The following is a 14,495-nucleotide window of genomic DNA, read 5'->3' as shown; positions in this document are numbered from 1 at the left end:
CTCTGCCCTCTGAGCAAGAAGCCAAGATAAAGTTCATGCTTCTTTTTGCCACACTGGGCTCACTGCCTAATTCAAGACACTTACCTATTTGTCAGCTAAAAGAGACACATAGATTTCCTTCATCTCTCAAATCTATGTATCTCTTCTTAATTACATCTGTGTGATAAAACTCAACAGTTTCTAAAAAAAAAACAACCCACAAACAAAACACATTCTATAGAAGTAAAATAATGTTGGTGAATTAAATCTGCCACTAGACAGTTTCCCAACACCCTTTGAAGGTAAACAGACCAATTATTTCCTCTTTCATCACTGGGGTGTATACCAAATCCATCATTTTTCGATTTAGTTCTGTTTTTATTAGAGCATTCTTTACCTCTTTCAAATTCCTCCTAAGTTTTGCTTATCCAAGGGACTACAAGCCAATGTGAGGAAGTACTATTCCACAAAATTTCCTCCAACTTAACTGCCAGTAGAGTTCTTTATAGGGGCCTTTTGCTATTATTTACCCAAAAGAATATCTGCTGAGAAGTTTGAGGAATGTTTCCTCTCTTTCCTGGGACAGCCACGCATATTGTAGTACACCATAGTAGTTCACTGGTACAGACCAGTGAACAACAGTATCAGAGACAGAGTATCTACAGTCAGGTATGTTTTCTAATCAAGTAGCTCATTTAACAGCGGCAGGTGATGATGTGACCTTTTTGTTTTGCAGTAAAAGAAAGAATTCATCACCTTTTTTGACACTGAGCTACGTAGCCCCACAAACATCAATTTTTAGAGAGGAAAAGAACTGTTCTCATATCGTGTAAGGGGTACAGAACTGTTGTTAAAGTTGGGAAGGAGGATTAAAACTGTCATGGAGTCAGAGAGATGCATTGGAAACCAGGGGAAACACTTTGCAGTTGGCTAGGGTTACACACACCCCTCCTTACCTTGTTGATGTTTACAAGCAGCACAATGCTGCCTTCTCCAGGTTGAAGCTTCACACTGAATGTTTGCTGTGTCTGCAGTTTGGGAATGTCGACAGTCACAAGACCTGCAATTGGCTTGGAGCTGACTACATCAAAAATAGACTCGATTTCAAGACTCCACTGTGAAGCACTCTTTTCTAAGTGAACGGGAAGAAAAAAATGGGAATTTATGAATTGTGTTTATGTACCTATTAGTTGACGTGATCTCTCGTCAAAAAAGCAATTCAAACACCTCAGATTAAATTTAACAATTTTAGGGCTCTGCTTGAACCAGACCTACAAGGTTAACATTCCTGTTTAATGCATTTGATATCTGTGTTTACATTTGCCAATTCAGAAAAGAACAACATTGTATGATTTGTGTTCTATAACTCCTTTCCATTCAAAAGCCATCCAGGGTATTTTCAGAGTTATGTCCAAAAGTCAGAGACCATGACACCAGTCACTTCATTAGGGAGGATTTTTTTTTCCCCACCAACTCCCATAGACATTATATTTGCTTTTAGTCAGCACTCATCTGAACATGGTCCTCTTTGGGAAAGATCGTAATCACAAGGCAGTATAATCACTTTTGTCACTGAAACAAAACCAGTATTAACAGAAAACGAGCTGAATTCATCCCAGAGTCACCAGACAAAACGGATGGAGTTATGCTGACGATGAATTGGGTCCATTGTGTCTAGAATTCATGGGCTCTATCTTCCATGTCCCCTCTGACACCAAAATGTAGTGGAAGAAACAATTTAATGACTTCCCTGAGATCTCTCTATAGCTACCTCAGACGGTTCTCTACAGAACTTACTGAATAAGGCAAGCCAGGGTCAAGAGTTCTCAAGATTAATGTGTAAATTTCCCATTAACTTCAGCAATTAAATCACCTGTCTACAAACATAGCCTGGCTAATCCAATGCTTCAAATATTACCAATGGTCATCTAAGCAAAAGTAAATAAAACAGAAAACAAGGAAAACTAGAACTAAACCACATTTCATCTGCTTAAGTAAGCTACTAATTAGTAAGCTGCTAATCACTTACTTTCTCTTTTCATGTGCATATTTTATCTCTCCTTCTTCCAAGAAACGACTCTCTCCAAAACCAAAGATCTAAATTCAGCCCTGATGTGATTTTCACAGTCTTTTGTAGAATGAAGAGCAAGGAATATGTTCCCAAGATTATATTACACCCAGCATTATGCAGGCAAAACCAATTCAGAAATGTTGAAGGGGTTAAAAAAAACCACCACGTCTGCAAAGGTACAGTCATTACAGTTTGTTTTTCCTCCCCTCCAAGGGCATATGGAAATTCCAACTCACTCTTAACTGCATGAACTGTGGGGTCTAGGCATGGAAATGAACAACAATGAATCTCATACAGACTCAGTGGCCAAAAGGCTACGACACCAAATCTGATCAGCAATATAACTGCATAGGCAGCTTTAATTCAAGTTTTTACTTACTCTTTATTTTTCAATGTTATTATGTTTTAATACGAATAAGCCCTGGTTCCAAACCACTCTCTGCTAAATAAGAGGTTTGTTCCCTCCGCTCATGCAGAGAACAAAACTTTACCTACCAGAAGGTGGAGATGTGGGAATGTGGGAGGGACCAGAAAAGACTTTTGCTGTCACTAAATTTTAGAGAGCACACAGAGTCTGTGCTGGGGCTTTCCATGGAAATTCCAGTCACGTTAATTCTAGCTAAGACCTGCAGCTATTTCAGGAAGCTTTAAAAGCAGCCAGAGAGTGACGTCTTCGTCTTTTATTCATACACAACAAGTCTATTCCCAAGGGCTGAAATTCAACCCAGTGTAGAGGACTCACGTGCTAGCCTTTACTCCACTGAAGACTGGGCTCAACAGGCAGTGAAAGAAAGCATGCGGGTGGTCTGCAATGGGGCATATTACCATTCACAGAAAGTTTCAACTACTTTTGCTCAGCTGCAATCATCTTCGGGACAAAGGAGAGGAAAATCAAAGACCTTGTCAAGGAAGAAACCGGTTAGGTAAGTTAGGTAGCAGGAATGTAGGAGGCTATCCTCTCAAATTGCAAATTATCTTTGCATAGCACAACTGCTACTCTCTCTCAGACTTCATGTTGTGTCCTGAAAACTCAGAGCTCTTGAAGCTCTGCTCACTATGCATTTGTTTTCCCAACACAGAACTAAATTCCCATAGCAGCTTTGCCTTTGTTTTAAATCAAGGTGAGACAAAAGTGAAATGTATTTATTGGGAGCCTTGGTGAAAACACATTCCAATAAAAAAGAAATTGCTCAAAGTAGGAGAAAAGGGGCAAACTTCAGCTACACTCCATATATTTCTGCAGTTATTCAGGGATCTTCAAGTAAAAGAAGATACAGAATTCAAACATTTTTCATTCCTATTTTTTGTATTGAAGTACCGTTTCAAGACCTAGAAGTGTGTGTTGTGGTAAGAACTACACAGAAAGTGATAATATAACACAGAACCTTTCCTAAGCTGATGGTTAATTCAGCTTAACAATAAGATGGCTTATATTCCAAAGGTGGAACAACAATAAAAAGTAGTGACAGGACTTACCAAAAAAAGAAGTTGAAGAAAAGTAAATCAGGTGATAATAGTTGTAGGCCTCAATCCTAACATCTTTCCAGATCCCTTGAGTGGGAAAAGAAGGGCCCCAGTCCCAACTAAATGAACATTGCTTCTGGAATACAGAATAATTTTGTTACAGTTGCCTGTTTTTCAAACAGACATTGATGTTGTGCGAAAAATACAGACTATTCGCTATATATTATAGAAATAAATATTGCCATGCCCTGAAAGAATTTTTCTAATTTCAATAAACCCAGAAGAGCCTGCAGTATTTTTTCTCTTATTTCTTGACCAGAACACTGCTGCTACTACCCATATAATATAAAAAACATTTTCGATGAAAAGCCAATGTATGGCAAAAGTTTATGTCAGTGAGAGAGCAAAACACCACCTAGACCATCCACCACTTTAAAATAAAAACTCATAAAGGTCAAAAAATCCCAGCCAACAGGTTACTCTCAATTCAGCTCTGAACTATCTTAGCTTGTAATGTCAGTATTTAATTGTGTATCTAAAACAGAAAATAAGAAGAAAACTGATGGTTACAAACATTAAAGTATTCTAAAAGAACAATATCCAATTAAGTATCGTGGGTGTATCTGAAATACTTCATCTCTGCGGATTAGTATAAGGAAAGAGATGCGCGTGTCTGGTGCATTTGTGTATTTCAGTCATGTTCACTGTTTCTCCCCTTTTTACAGCTCTGTTATATGAAAACAAAGGGAACAAAAACATGGTTGAGAAATAGCCTAATTCTGGTTCTAACATCAGAATAACTGTCAGAATTATAAAATACTGCTCAGGCAGAGAAGTACCTAGGCAGCTTTTCATTTAGCTGTTTTCAAACCTGGTCAGACCTCCTGATAACAAATCCCTTGAAGACATCTATTCAGCTGCCCTCCAAGCTTCACACAGCCACAGCCCCCAAAGCAAATACAATAGATCTCCTTAAAGTCTTGGACAGTGACCTACAGTTCTAAATTTAGAGACTAATAACTTACAGCCCAGGCATACTAATTTTGGCAAGCCACATTGCACAAGTGTGGCCTATCCCTTGCATGGCTGGAGTTGGCGTGCCTGCCTATCGAGTTGCAAAAGAGCCTTCCAGGAAGCAAGCACTGTACCTACTTCCAGTGTAAAAACAGGGACAACGCATTCTTAGAAAACAAGTCAGATTGAGAGTAATTCTCCCTTTATAAAAAATAAACAAATGAATCACTGACAGATCGTCGGATCTCACTAATAATATCGCAGAGGCTGCTATCAGAAATAGTACATTGTAAGAACAATAGGCTTGTGCTGCTGAAGTACATTACCAGTGAAAGGCTTGTCTTCTGCCACAAAATCCTATTAAGATTTGAATGCATTTACTGCACTTAGTACTGAACCTCAAATGCGTAAACAGCTCTCCATTACTTTACGATGGTGAGCAGCCAGCTTACTTCAGCAATGCCCTAGCATGTGTTTACTTTCAAATGCGACATCGCTGCTGCTGTTGCCATGTATTTGGAATTAAAAGTGTTTCTGGAAATGTCTGGAGCAGCTTCCAAGTACAGTCAAACAAATCCTTTGAGGAAAAGCACTAGGGCACTTGCTTACAAATTCAAAGATATAGCTCAGTAAAACACAATTATTCCTGGTCATTTTTGCTCTATAAGTAAGACTACAGCTTTTAATTGCCTTCTTCCTTCCAAGGTGCTCCCTGCACTGATATTTAAGAAACACAGTGGACTCAGAAGAATTAATCGACTTTCTAAAATATAGTGAAAATAAAAGTAGCAGGAAGTAGTTATAAAGACATCATCTTAATCCTGAAGTATCTTCCCAGTACAACCTGAAGTCCATGTTTCCAAAGGAAATTTTATGCAGGTTTAGATTAACATTATTATTAACAGTATTCTAACAATTTTTGGAGGAGGCTCTAAAAGAACATTATTAAAAATAATTACAAGAAAGGCATTTAGGTGGAGACGAACATGCAAAAACATCCAAAAAGAGAAATTTCAAAATAAGATCACCATTGTCTCCAGCTGCTGCAACGCTATCGGAAATACCTGAGATGCTACTCAAATGAGTAAGTTTTAACAGCAATGAAGCCATGTCTTAAAAGAGAATTTCTGAGCCTCATTTATTGTATATCATGTTGTTGTTTTCCCTGAATATGTACTAATAAGTCACACTTCACAACATAGTAATAAGATGAGAACAGATCCTCTGTTAGATAACACTGCTCGGACATGCTAGAGCTGCCCAATATAAATAGCACAGCACATGAGCAATAGCAAATACTCACAAAGCTGCTTGGCTAAGATTTTTACAGCCTTGGCAATATACACTGCTACTAGCAACAGTGAACTCTATGGGCAGCACACATTGCTAAACCCACCCAGTGGATCAAAATGGAATGATTACACATTTCCCAGTGTTATCCTGCTCTCCTAAGCAGCAAGTCTCCTCGCTTCCTCCTTGATGAAAACAGCCTTTTAAACATTCTTGTCACCTAGATATGAAGCCTGGTCTTCTTACAGCTTTTATGTTACCAACATGCAAGATTACAGGTTTCTACAGGGGATGGGAGAAGGAAACTGCAATGAAAAATATGCCCCTCTTATAAAATTACACTGCAGGTTTCAGAATATATTTGTGAGGACAGTACATTTCCAAGCCTGAAGCCAAAGACAGACAATTCTGCCCTTACCTTTCTGATGAAATTAGCATGGCACTCTCCTTTCTGCACAGGTGGAGGACACGCTGGGGGGATGCTGTATGCTTTGTGACATCTGCTTTGCTCTGCTGCATATGAAACTGCTGATACGAAACGGACTTCAATAAAATTGACCTCCTTGATCACACTGGTAATATCAAAGCTCTAGGTCAAGAAAACAGAACAAAATCATTACAGCGCTGACATTTATTTATGAGATTTACAGTCACTGTTAGATTGGGATTTTAATACCATATGTATATTATTCAAAGGCATTTGAAGTACAGTCTCAACAGGCTCTAGTTTTGAAGGAAAAGGAAAGTTACTTATTAAGCTGAAAAAAAGAAAATACACAGTAACATTCTTGATACAAGGAGATGTTTCTGGACAAACCACCTTCCTCTTACTGAGCCTTCCTTGCAGGCTGCAGCACTCTGTTTGCACACAGAAGGGCTTGAAGGATAAGGAGAGCAAGAGAATATTTACCCTTTTTCCTCATTCAGAACTCATCTGCATCTTTAACAAGACACCTTGTTCCAACTCAGAAAGCTGGCCTATACAGAAATCCTTCCAACTAACACTGTGCTGCCAGCTTATCTCCTGCAAAGCACTGAGCTGCTTTTTGCGTGAATGCTGCAAAGCTGTATTTAATGCCACCTGCACGCTCGTCCCCAAAACGTGCAGATACATATTCTATCCCAGCATCAAATAAAGCACTGAGGGCTTCCTCACTGGGTTACCAAATCCTCTTCAGTGTAGCTGGATAGAAGGATAAATGTGCAGTTTCAAAACTACCCAGTGCTATCAAGATAATGTGGTTCCAAAGGCCGAAATCCACTTCTTCTTCACAGTGTTCATTTGTGACAAGCCAAGTCTTGGTAACTGAATTCCAATTTGTAAGTAGCCCAGCTAGCATCACTTATGTCTTAGCATTCATCAAAAAATTACAAAGCAAAGATCATCCCCCATACATAGCCTTCACGAGTCCTTCCTGCAGACATCGTTGCCACGTGGAACAGGTGAACAAAGCAGAAGTCTGGGTCACAGTAATCCTAGACTCAATTGACACAGTACACTCTGGTTTTACAGTGAAGGCCATTTATGAACTGCTAAAATCTGAGACAGAATGAAGTTGCAGAAATAACGGCAAAATAATATCATTTCCCAGTTCTGCTAAGCCTGCTACTGGCCATCCTTTAGATACTCTTCAAATAGTAATTAATTACAATTTCATAAAAGGTCTATGAAATTTCATATTGCACTGCTGGTAAAACTAAGTCACAGAGAAATAAACTGATTTGTCCCAGGTCACACAGACACAGGCTGCAGAATCTAGCTGTTATGTTTCAGGACAGCACCTTTGCAATAAACCCTTCTAGGGTGGTAAATGGTGACATGAAGATGCCAGATTTCTTTGTAATTCAGTTATTCCACCAACATCCTTAATTTCATTTTTCCTTTCTTGACTCTTTTAAGAGAAAAGCAAGGACTGTCCCTTATGCTAGTACCCAGAATAATTTTATTATTAAAGCTACAAAATCAGTTTGAATGTTTTTGCCACTCTCAAGATGGTTTTATGGTCATTATTGTCATGTAAACATAGGCTAACCTCAAAAATGCCAGACAATGTTATCAAAAGCCCAATATTAAAAATCAAAACCCTATTTAAAAAACAAGCAAACACAGAAACACTTACAAGAAGGCTTTGGTGCATTTTCATTCCAGTATTCACATGTAAACCATTCTAATACCAATTAGTAAGTAGATTTACACCTAATATAACAGATTTAAGGTTACGTTTTCTTGGAGCTGTGACAGATCCCAAGAAGCAAGACATATTATTAGCCGAACTGATCCAGTTGCACGCGTCCACTCATTTAGAACAAAGTGCATTCACCTCTAGATCTGGCTATGTTGCTACTGAAAAAGTAAGTACACTTCTCTTTCTAATAGTTATCTGATTACACATGCAGTCCTTAGGCCAACACTTTCTGCATTCGAGCACCTATTTTTATGTGAACCTGAATATACGCAAAGTGCTCAGCATAAAAGGCCTTTGAAGAAAAGACAGAAGTACCTTCAGAAATAAGCACATTACTTACATATCTGTTGAACATGTTGTCTGTTCTCCCAAGAGTGACATTGTTCATTAGGATCTGTGCAACTGTATCTACTCCCTCAAAAACCAAATTCACTTTCTGCCACTTTCTACAAAAGATAACACGTGCATAAAACACTCTCAGAATACCTAGAGCTAACAACACACAGGAGATAGACAATACAGAAACATGTATCACCATTATCTTTAGCAGCAGTTGGATCAGCTACCTCTAAAACTGTGGCTACATTGTCTAAAAGTAGACAAATTAAGATGAGAGAGGAAGTGGCTCAAGTCTGCAACACAGCATGTTCACATACCCACCAGACATCAGACAGGCTATTTTCAAATTAGCCTAAGTATTCCTCATAAGCAATTTTTAACAATTAAAATAAAAAAACTCTTTGGCAACAGCTTTGCAGCTGCACATTATTGGTTAATTTGTTTTATTAGATACAAAAATATTAAGGAGATTTTGAGTTGATGAATCAACGCACAGCTCTGCATGAAGCATGGCACAGAACTATTTTTGACATATCTTTAATGCATACCTGATGTCAAAAGGAGTTTTGAATGTCCTGCTGTAAGTCCAGTTATCCAATGAGATCCATCTGTACATCACATCATTAAATCTATAGTACGGATCCTAATAACCAACAAAAAAGTATTTATAAGACTTATTAAGCAATACTGTTACTACATTAAATGCATCATAATATACATTACATGAGCACTTCTTATCTCAGACAGTCTGCAAATGCAAAATCCACCTCAGTTAGTTAGTCCTAATATTCCTCTTCACCATTTAAATAATATGTGCAAAGAAAGCTTCAGCAATATTTCACTTTACTTACATAGGTCAAAACCTGTTTGCTATAATCATTCATATTCAAACTATATATATGAATAACGAGCTCTTGGAACAGGCCTAAAGGAGGGCTATAAGGATGATCCGAGGGCTGGAGCACCTCCTATACAAGGACAGGCTGAGAGAGCTGAGGTTGTTCAGCCTCGAGAAGAGAAGGCTCCAAGGAGACCTTATAGCGACCTTCCAGTGCCTGAAAGGGCTACAGGAAAGCTGGAGAGGGACTGTTTACAAAGGCTTGTAGTGACAGGTCTAGGGTCAATGAGTATAAACTGGAGAGGGGCAGATTTAGACTAGATAAAAGGAGGAATTTCTTTATGATGAGAGTGGTGAGGCACTGGAACAGGTTGCCCAGGGAATGTCCCATCCCTGTGGGTGTTAAAGGCCAGGTTGGATGGGGCCTTGGGCAGCCTGATCTAGTGGGAGGTGTCCCTGCCCATGGCAGGGGGGTTGGAACTGGATGATCTTTAAGGTTCTTTCCAACCCAAACTATTCTATGATTCTATAGAGTGCAGGATTTGGGTTTACATAAGAAATGACTGGGCTGAAAATTTAAGAAATATCAAGACAGCTTGTGACTTAATGAGAGGAACAGAAATGTGATCACCCCCATAATGGAGAAAGTTTTAAAAGGCTTTTAAAAGACAAAGAAACAGCATTTTATGCCTCTAGGAGCAACAGTGAACATGTGAACATTTTAAAATAACTGCATATACAGTTGTTTCTTGTCAACCAGTCTTGATGTTGTAAGGCTGAATGAAATTTTTACATTTGGAGGGAGGGAGAAAAAGAAGAAGCCGAAGCAATACAATTTGGTTTGTTGTATAAAATAAAACAGCTACTTTGGGGAATAAAGCTGCATTTACACCGAAAATGTTCTTTTCCCTTTAGTCACACTACCCAGGAAGAATAAAAGGCACAGCTGGTCTCAGCTATGTCCTCGACCTTTTCTTGCCTTCATGCTGTATTTATCACATTACGTTGGGTCACAATGTTCCTCATCTTGGCTGAAGGAGTCAGTTACGTGAACCTGACAACCCACCACCTTGCATCTCTTGCAAAAACAGCAGAAAGGTACAAAGTTAGAGCCCCGTGTCAGACAGTTCAGAGTGCCAGGATCCGGGTCAGTGACTAACGGATCAGTCCAATCCTCTTCAGCAGCTGCGCAGCTGAACTGACTTCCCAAAACAAAGCCCAGGCTTTTCTGGACTACATGACTCAAACCCAGCTAAGAGAAAACATAGCTGTGTTGAGATTCCCTTTGGTGCATGTATTCTATAGGACGAGCATCGCTGACTAGCTGCCCTGAATATCCAGATTCACACTGAAGAAAATCTGCCCAGCTATTTTTTCCCCTTCTGGCTCAGATTTTTCCCCCTTTCAGAAGTTAGTATAGACAGTAATGACACTTCTGCATTTGAAATCTTCTGAAAAACATTGTTTTGTATCTCATATTTGTTTTACAAATAAAAGAATCAGGCACTGTATTGTAAACACAAACTTATTCACAGAGCAGAACAAAATGATAACATCTAAGAGACTGTCCTCTGCAGCATAATACCTTCTGGAGTCCCACAGCAATATAAACATCATTCCTGGAGCCCATACAGAGGGAAAGTTGTTGTCTTGCCTCTACATGCTATGCTCTATCAATCAAATTTCTTACTACAAGGGAATAACAGACAAGGACAAGAGGTTTTGTTCCCTCAGTAAAATTATGACCTCTATATTGGTAATACAGCACATTCTCTAAAGGTTAGGTCATCGTGACCTTACCAGAATAATTATTGAATTTTGAGATACCCATACCATTATCTTCATGTGCAAAATTTTTTGGGAAATATATATCATACTTTTATTAAGATGCAAAATTTAAGGCTAATAAACGCACATTAAAATCCAAAATTTAGGCTCATAAAAGAAACTGTTAAGATGACTGTATTTGAGACAAAACCAGCAAGCATCAAATGTCAGAGACCATGAAAACCCACAATATTTCCCTAAAAAGCATATTTTTAACAACCATCTTGTTTTAACATTATATATTGTTTTATTTTAGGTTATGCTTTATAAAATGTACATGTTTCATTTCAATCATGGCCACTTGTACATATGAAATATTTAAGAAGAGGCAGAAGATGCAAGTTGTAAATACACTATCAACAGCAGACTGTAAAGCCAAAGCTAATGTGGTCAGTGGTCAAACAGCTGATATCAGTGCCTCATCAAAGATCAAGACCCTGCATAAAAGAAACCTATACTGTTTTTCACACAAAAGCACAGATAGAGATGTTAATGAAGGAAGACCTGATGTCTGGAGAATACAAAACTGGTTGTCTAGCAGCAGAGAGAAAAGTAGGAACGTTTCACCAAAGGCAGAAATTACATCCTCAGATGGGCTCTTACAACAGTGTGCATGCAGAGCTGTTAAATGCTAATACTGATTAGTCATTTTAAACATGACAAATGCTGCTTGTTGTAAAATCAGTCCTGTAACGATGCTTTTAAGGCAATTCTCAAGGTTCATGAAAAAATGCATGGCCACAACAAAGCCCTATAAGAAAGGAAAATGACTTCTCCAATACACTGGTGAGAATATTGACTTTGTCATTATTAAATGCAACTGTTTTGTGTGCTGGAAGATGCACCTATAGAAGTCAAATTGTTTGGATTTATCTGAAACAATTTCATCCCGCATTTAACCACATTAAAATTAAATTTTTATTTCAGAAAACTGGATGAAAAAAGAAAAATTTAAAACTCTTAAGGGCAAATTTAAAACTCTGAAGGATGGTAGGAAATAGACTCGATGTATATTCAGTATACTTCACATTCATTCGCTCAACGTGTTCCTGGAAACAAGTTACAGAGGAGTGGAGTCAACTACAGCTATTTTTGGATCCTACCAAACAAGACAGCCTTGCATTTTCCTGCTCCTTGCATTTTGGGGAAAAAATCTGGATCACTCAAGCTCCCTGCCTGTTTATTCTCTGCTCCCAACCGCAATGCTGTAAGCAAGCAGCAAATCACATGCTAAGATGAGGTAGAAAGCCCTGATACAGAGCATCAAAATGAAGCAATTTCCAGTTCGGATAACAGGACAGCAGCAGGACTTCAAAAGCGCTGGCAGCGCTAAACCAAAGGTGCTGCCAAGCAGCTCAATGGAAGCTCCTCCCTGCAATGATTTTCAGGGGATATTGAGAAGCTACAGTCATATTGCCAGGTTGGATGGGGCCTTGGGCAGCCTGATCTAGTGGGATGTCCCTGCCCATGGCAGGGGGGTTGGAACAAGATGATCTTTGAAGTCCCTTCCAACCCTAAATATTCTGTGATTCTATAATTTACGCAAATGCAGAACAAGCTACAAAAAATATACACTACTTTACAGAACTGCAGAAATATCACTTGAGATACATAAGCTTCTGTATCTTCCAATATATTTTAATATCCAAGAATGACCAAGAGCACTGTAACCTCCTGGGTCAAGCACATGCCCTTGTTTCTGCCCACAGGGCAGAAACTGCATTGATATCCAGCTCCCATATCAGCATCACGGTTGCAGGGCCCCAATAACAGAACTTTAGAAATCAAAGTGATAGCTAATAAAACAAAACAGTCTTTCTGTATGAATGCAAACAGCTGGCAGATGAGAAAATCCAGCTACAACAGCCATATTCATCAGAACTGAAATTTTATAGGTCTCCTGGCAGCAGAATCAGCATCATGCAGTACTTGGACAGTACATGCTAGAGGACAACTACTTCTATCACAAAAATTTAATGCAAAAGTTACCTGCTGATACATCTTGCTTATCAGAACTGTGCCTGAAAGAAAATTCTGTGCCGAGAGTAGTTACAACCTAAATATTTAGACAAAATGATTTCTGCAGATCATCTTTTTCTGGAGAAGTAGGGTTAGCAATAGATTTGCCACAAGTTTGTAAAACGCTTGTGTTTATGCTTGAGATCTATTCACTTTATTCAAGTGAATATTACTCTTGCTTATGTGCATTTCTCACATCTTTTTAAATGCTACATGTAAATTGTAGCAAAAGCTACAGTTGTAATGAAATGCTATTAAAACAATGCAGCTGAACACATACTCTGATGCTATCTACTGCCCTCAGTGCTTTTATCATAGTTAGTCCAGCATTTTAACTATTTTAGTTGAATGTGAAAAAAATGATACATTGAATAATACTTCAGCAGGACACTCCAAAGTGTCTTCACCAAGAGTGTTTTCTAAGATACGTGCATTTGGTGCATTCAGAAAGATTTGTTCATCCAATGTATATTTCATAAGCCAAAGAGTAAAGACATCTCTAGAACAGATGCCGCACATTGATAAATAAATTGCTTGCAGCCTAGTATTGCAATCTAAGCCACATTTAGCAGGCCTAATGTTCAGAAGCTTAGTCTTGCTGCTCTCCTTCCCTTCATTTGTGAGATGCCCACTAAGTTACACTGTTGGATTAGGCCCTCCCAAATTTTGTTCTAAATCTGTCTTAGTTGCTAGCTCATGAAAAATTCCCAAGTATACAGAAGCAACAGATGCTGTGCTATTTGCTTTTTGCAAATCACAGAAAAACAGCACATAAATTTCACTAAGTCGTTGAACATATGGGTCTTGCTATCCAGAATAATTCAGTTCCCACCAGATTTGTTCTTCGGTTCCCCAGTACAGCCTTTCAGACCAATTTTTGCTTTTGATGACGAGCAGTAATCTTTGGGATTGCTGACTAGTGACGTTTTCAGTGGGATGAATAAAAATCCTACATTCCACAGCAAAGAGCAAAAGGAGCAAATGGAAAAAATACTCCAGAACAAAGTTTTTGTATTTAGAAAACTATAATAAAACTCCTAATTCTACACTTGACATTACCCCAAAAAATAGGCTGATTTCCAGAGACAATGAGCATCAAAGAAATGGAGCAACCAGTGCTCTATGCCTCTACAATTTAACTGTGTGCATGCTTTTGCATAGACAGGAATACAGGAATATGACTTTAGGCAGCTGCATTTGAAAACATTTGGTCATAAGCATTTTCACCACAATGAAAAGATCTCAGGACAAACAGCTGAGCTACACTTTGCAGCATGAAGCCACGTGTTGCAGTAAAGAATGATGCCACGACTCCCTTCAAAGAACCCAGGCTTGCTTTGCAGAATGTCAGAACTAGAACTATGGTGGCAGGGATTGATTACATTTAACACTGTGATAGATCTGAAATCTGCTAAGGCTGCTCCCGTATTTTGGTATGCTCTCCATTCTCTCTCTTAAACAAAAATGT

At 38.7% G+C, this 14,495-nt stretch overlaps 1 protein-coding gene across 1 annotated transcript in view; it reads right to left on the bottom strand.

Annotated features, from left to right (window-relative positions):
• The window catches only part of MANBA (mannosidase beta), a 51,649-nt gene that overhangs the window by 33,909 nt on the left and 3,245 nt on the right, over positions 1-14,495 (bottom strand). The window contains exons 2-6 of the mRNA XM_069854978.1: positions 8,892-8,986; positions 8,345-8,450; positions 6,237-6,407; positions 3,527-3,650; positions 936-1,111 (exon numbers count right to left, since the gene is read on the bottom strand). Of these exons, the coding sequence (XP_069711079.1) occupies positions 936-1,111; positions 3,527-3,650; positions 6,237-6,407; positions 8,345-8,450; positions 8,892-8,986 (672 nt within the window). The remainder of the gene's footprint in view (positions 1-935; positions 1,112-3,526; positions 3,651-6,236; positions 6,408-8,344; positions 8,451-8,891; positions 8,987-14,495) is intronic.

Source organism: Phaenicophaeus curvirostris, chromosome 4 (assembly GCF_032191515.1).
Source record: "Phaenicophaeus curvirostris isolate KB17595 chromosome 4, BPBGC_Pcur_1.0, whole genome shotgun sequence".
Taxonomy (NCBI): Eukaryota; Metazoa; Chordata; class Aves; order Cuculiformes; family Cuculidae; genus Phaenicophaeus; species Phaenicophaeus curvirostris.
Note: the sequence above shows the minus strand (reverse complement) of the source record. Positions and strands in the feature narration are given on the sequence as shown.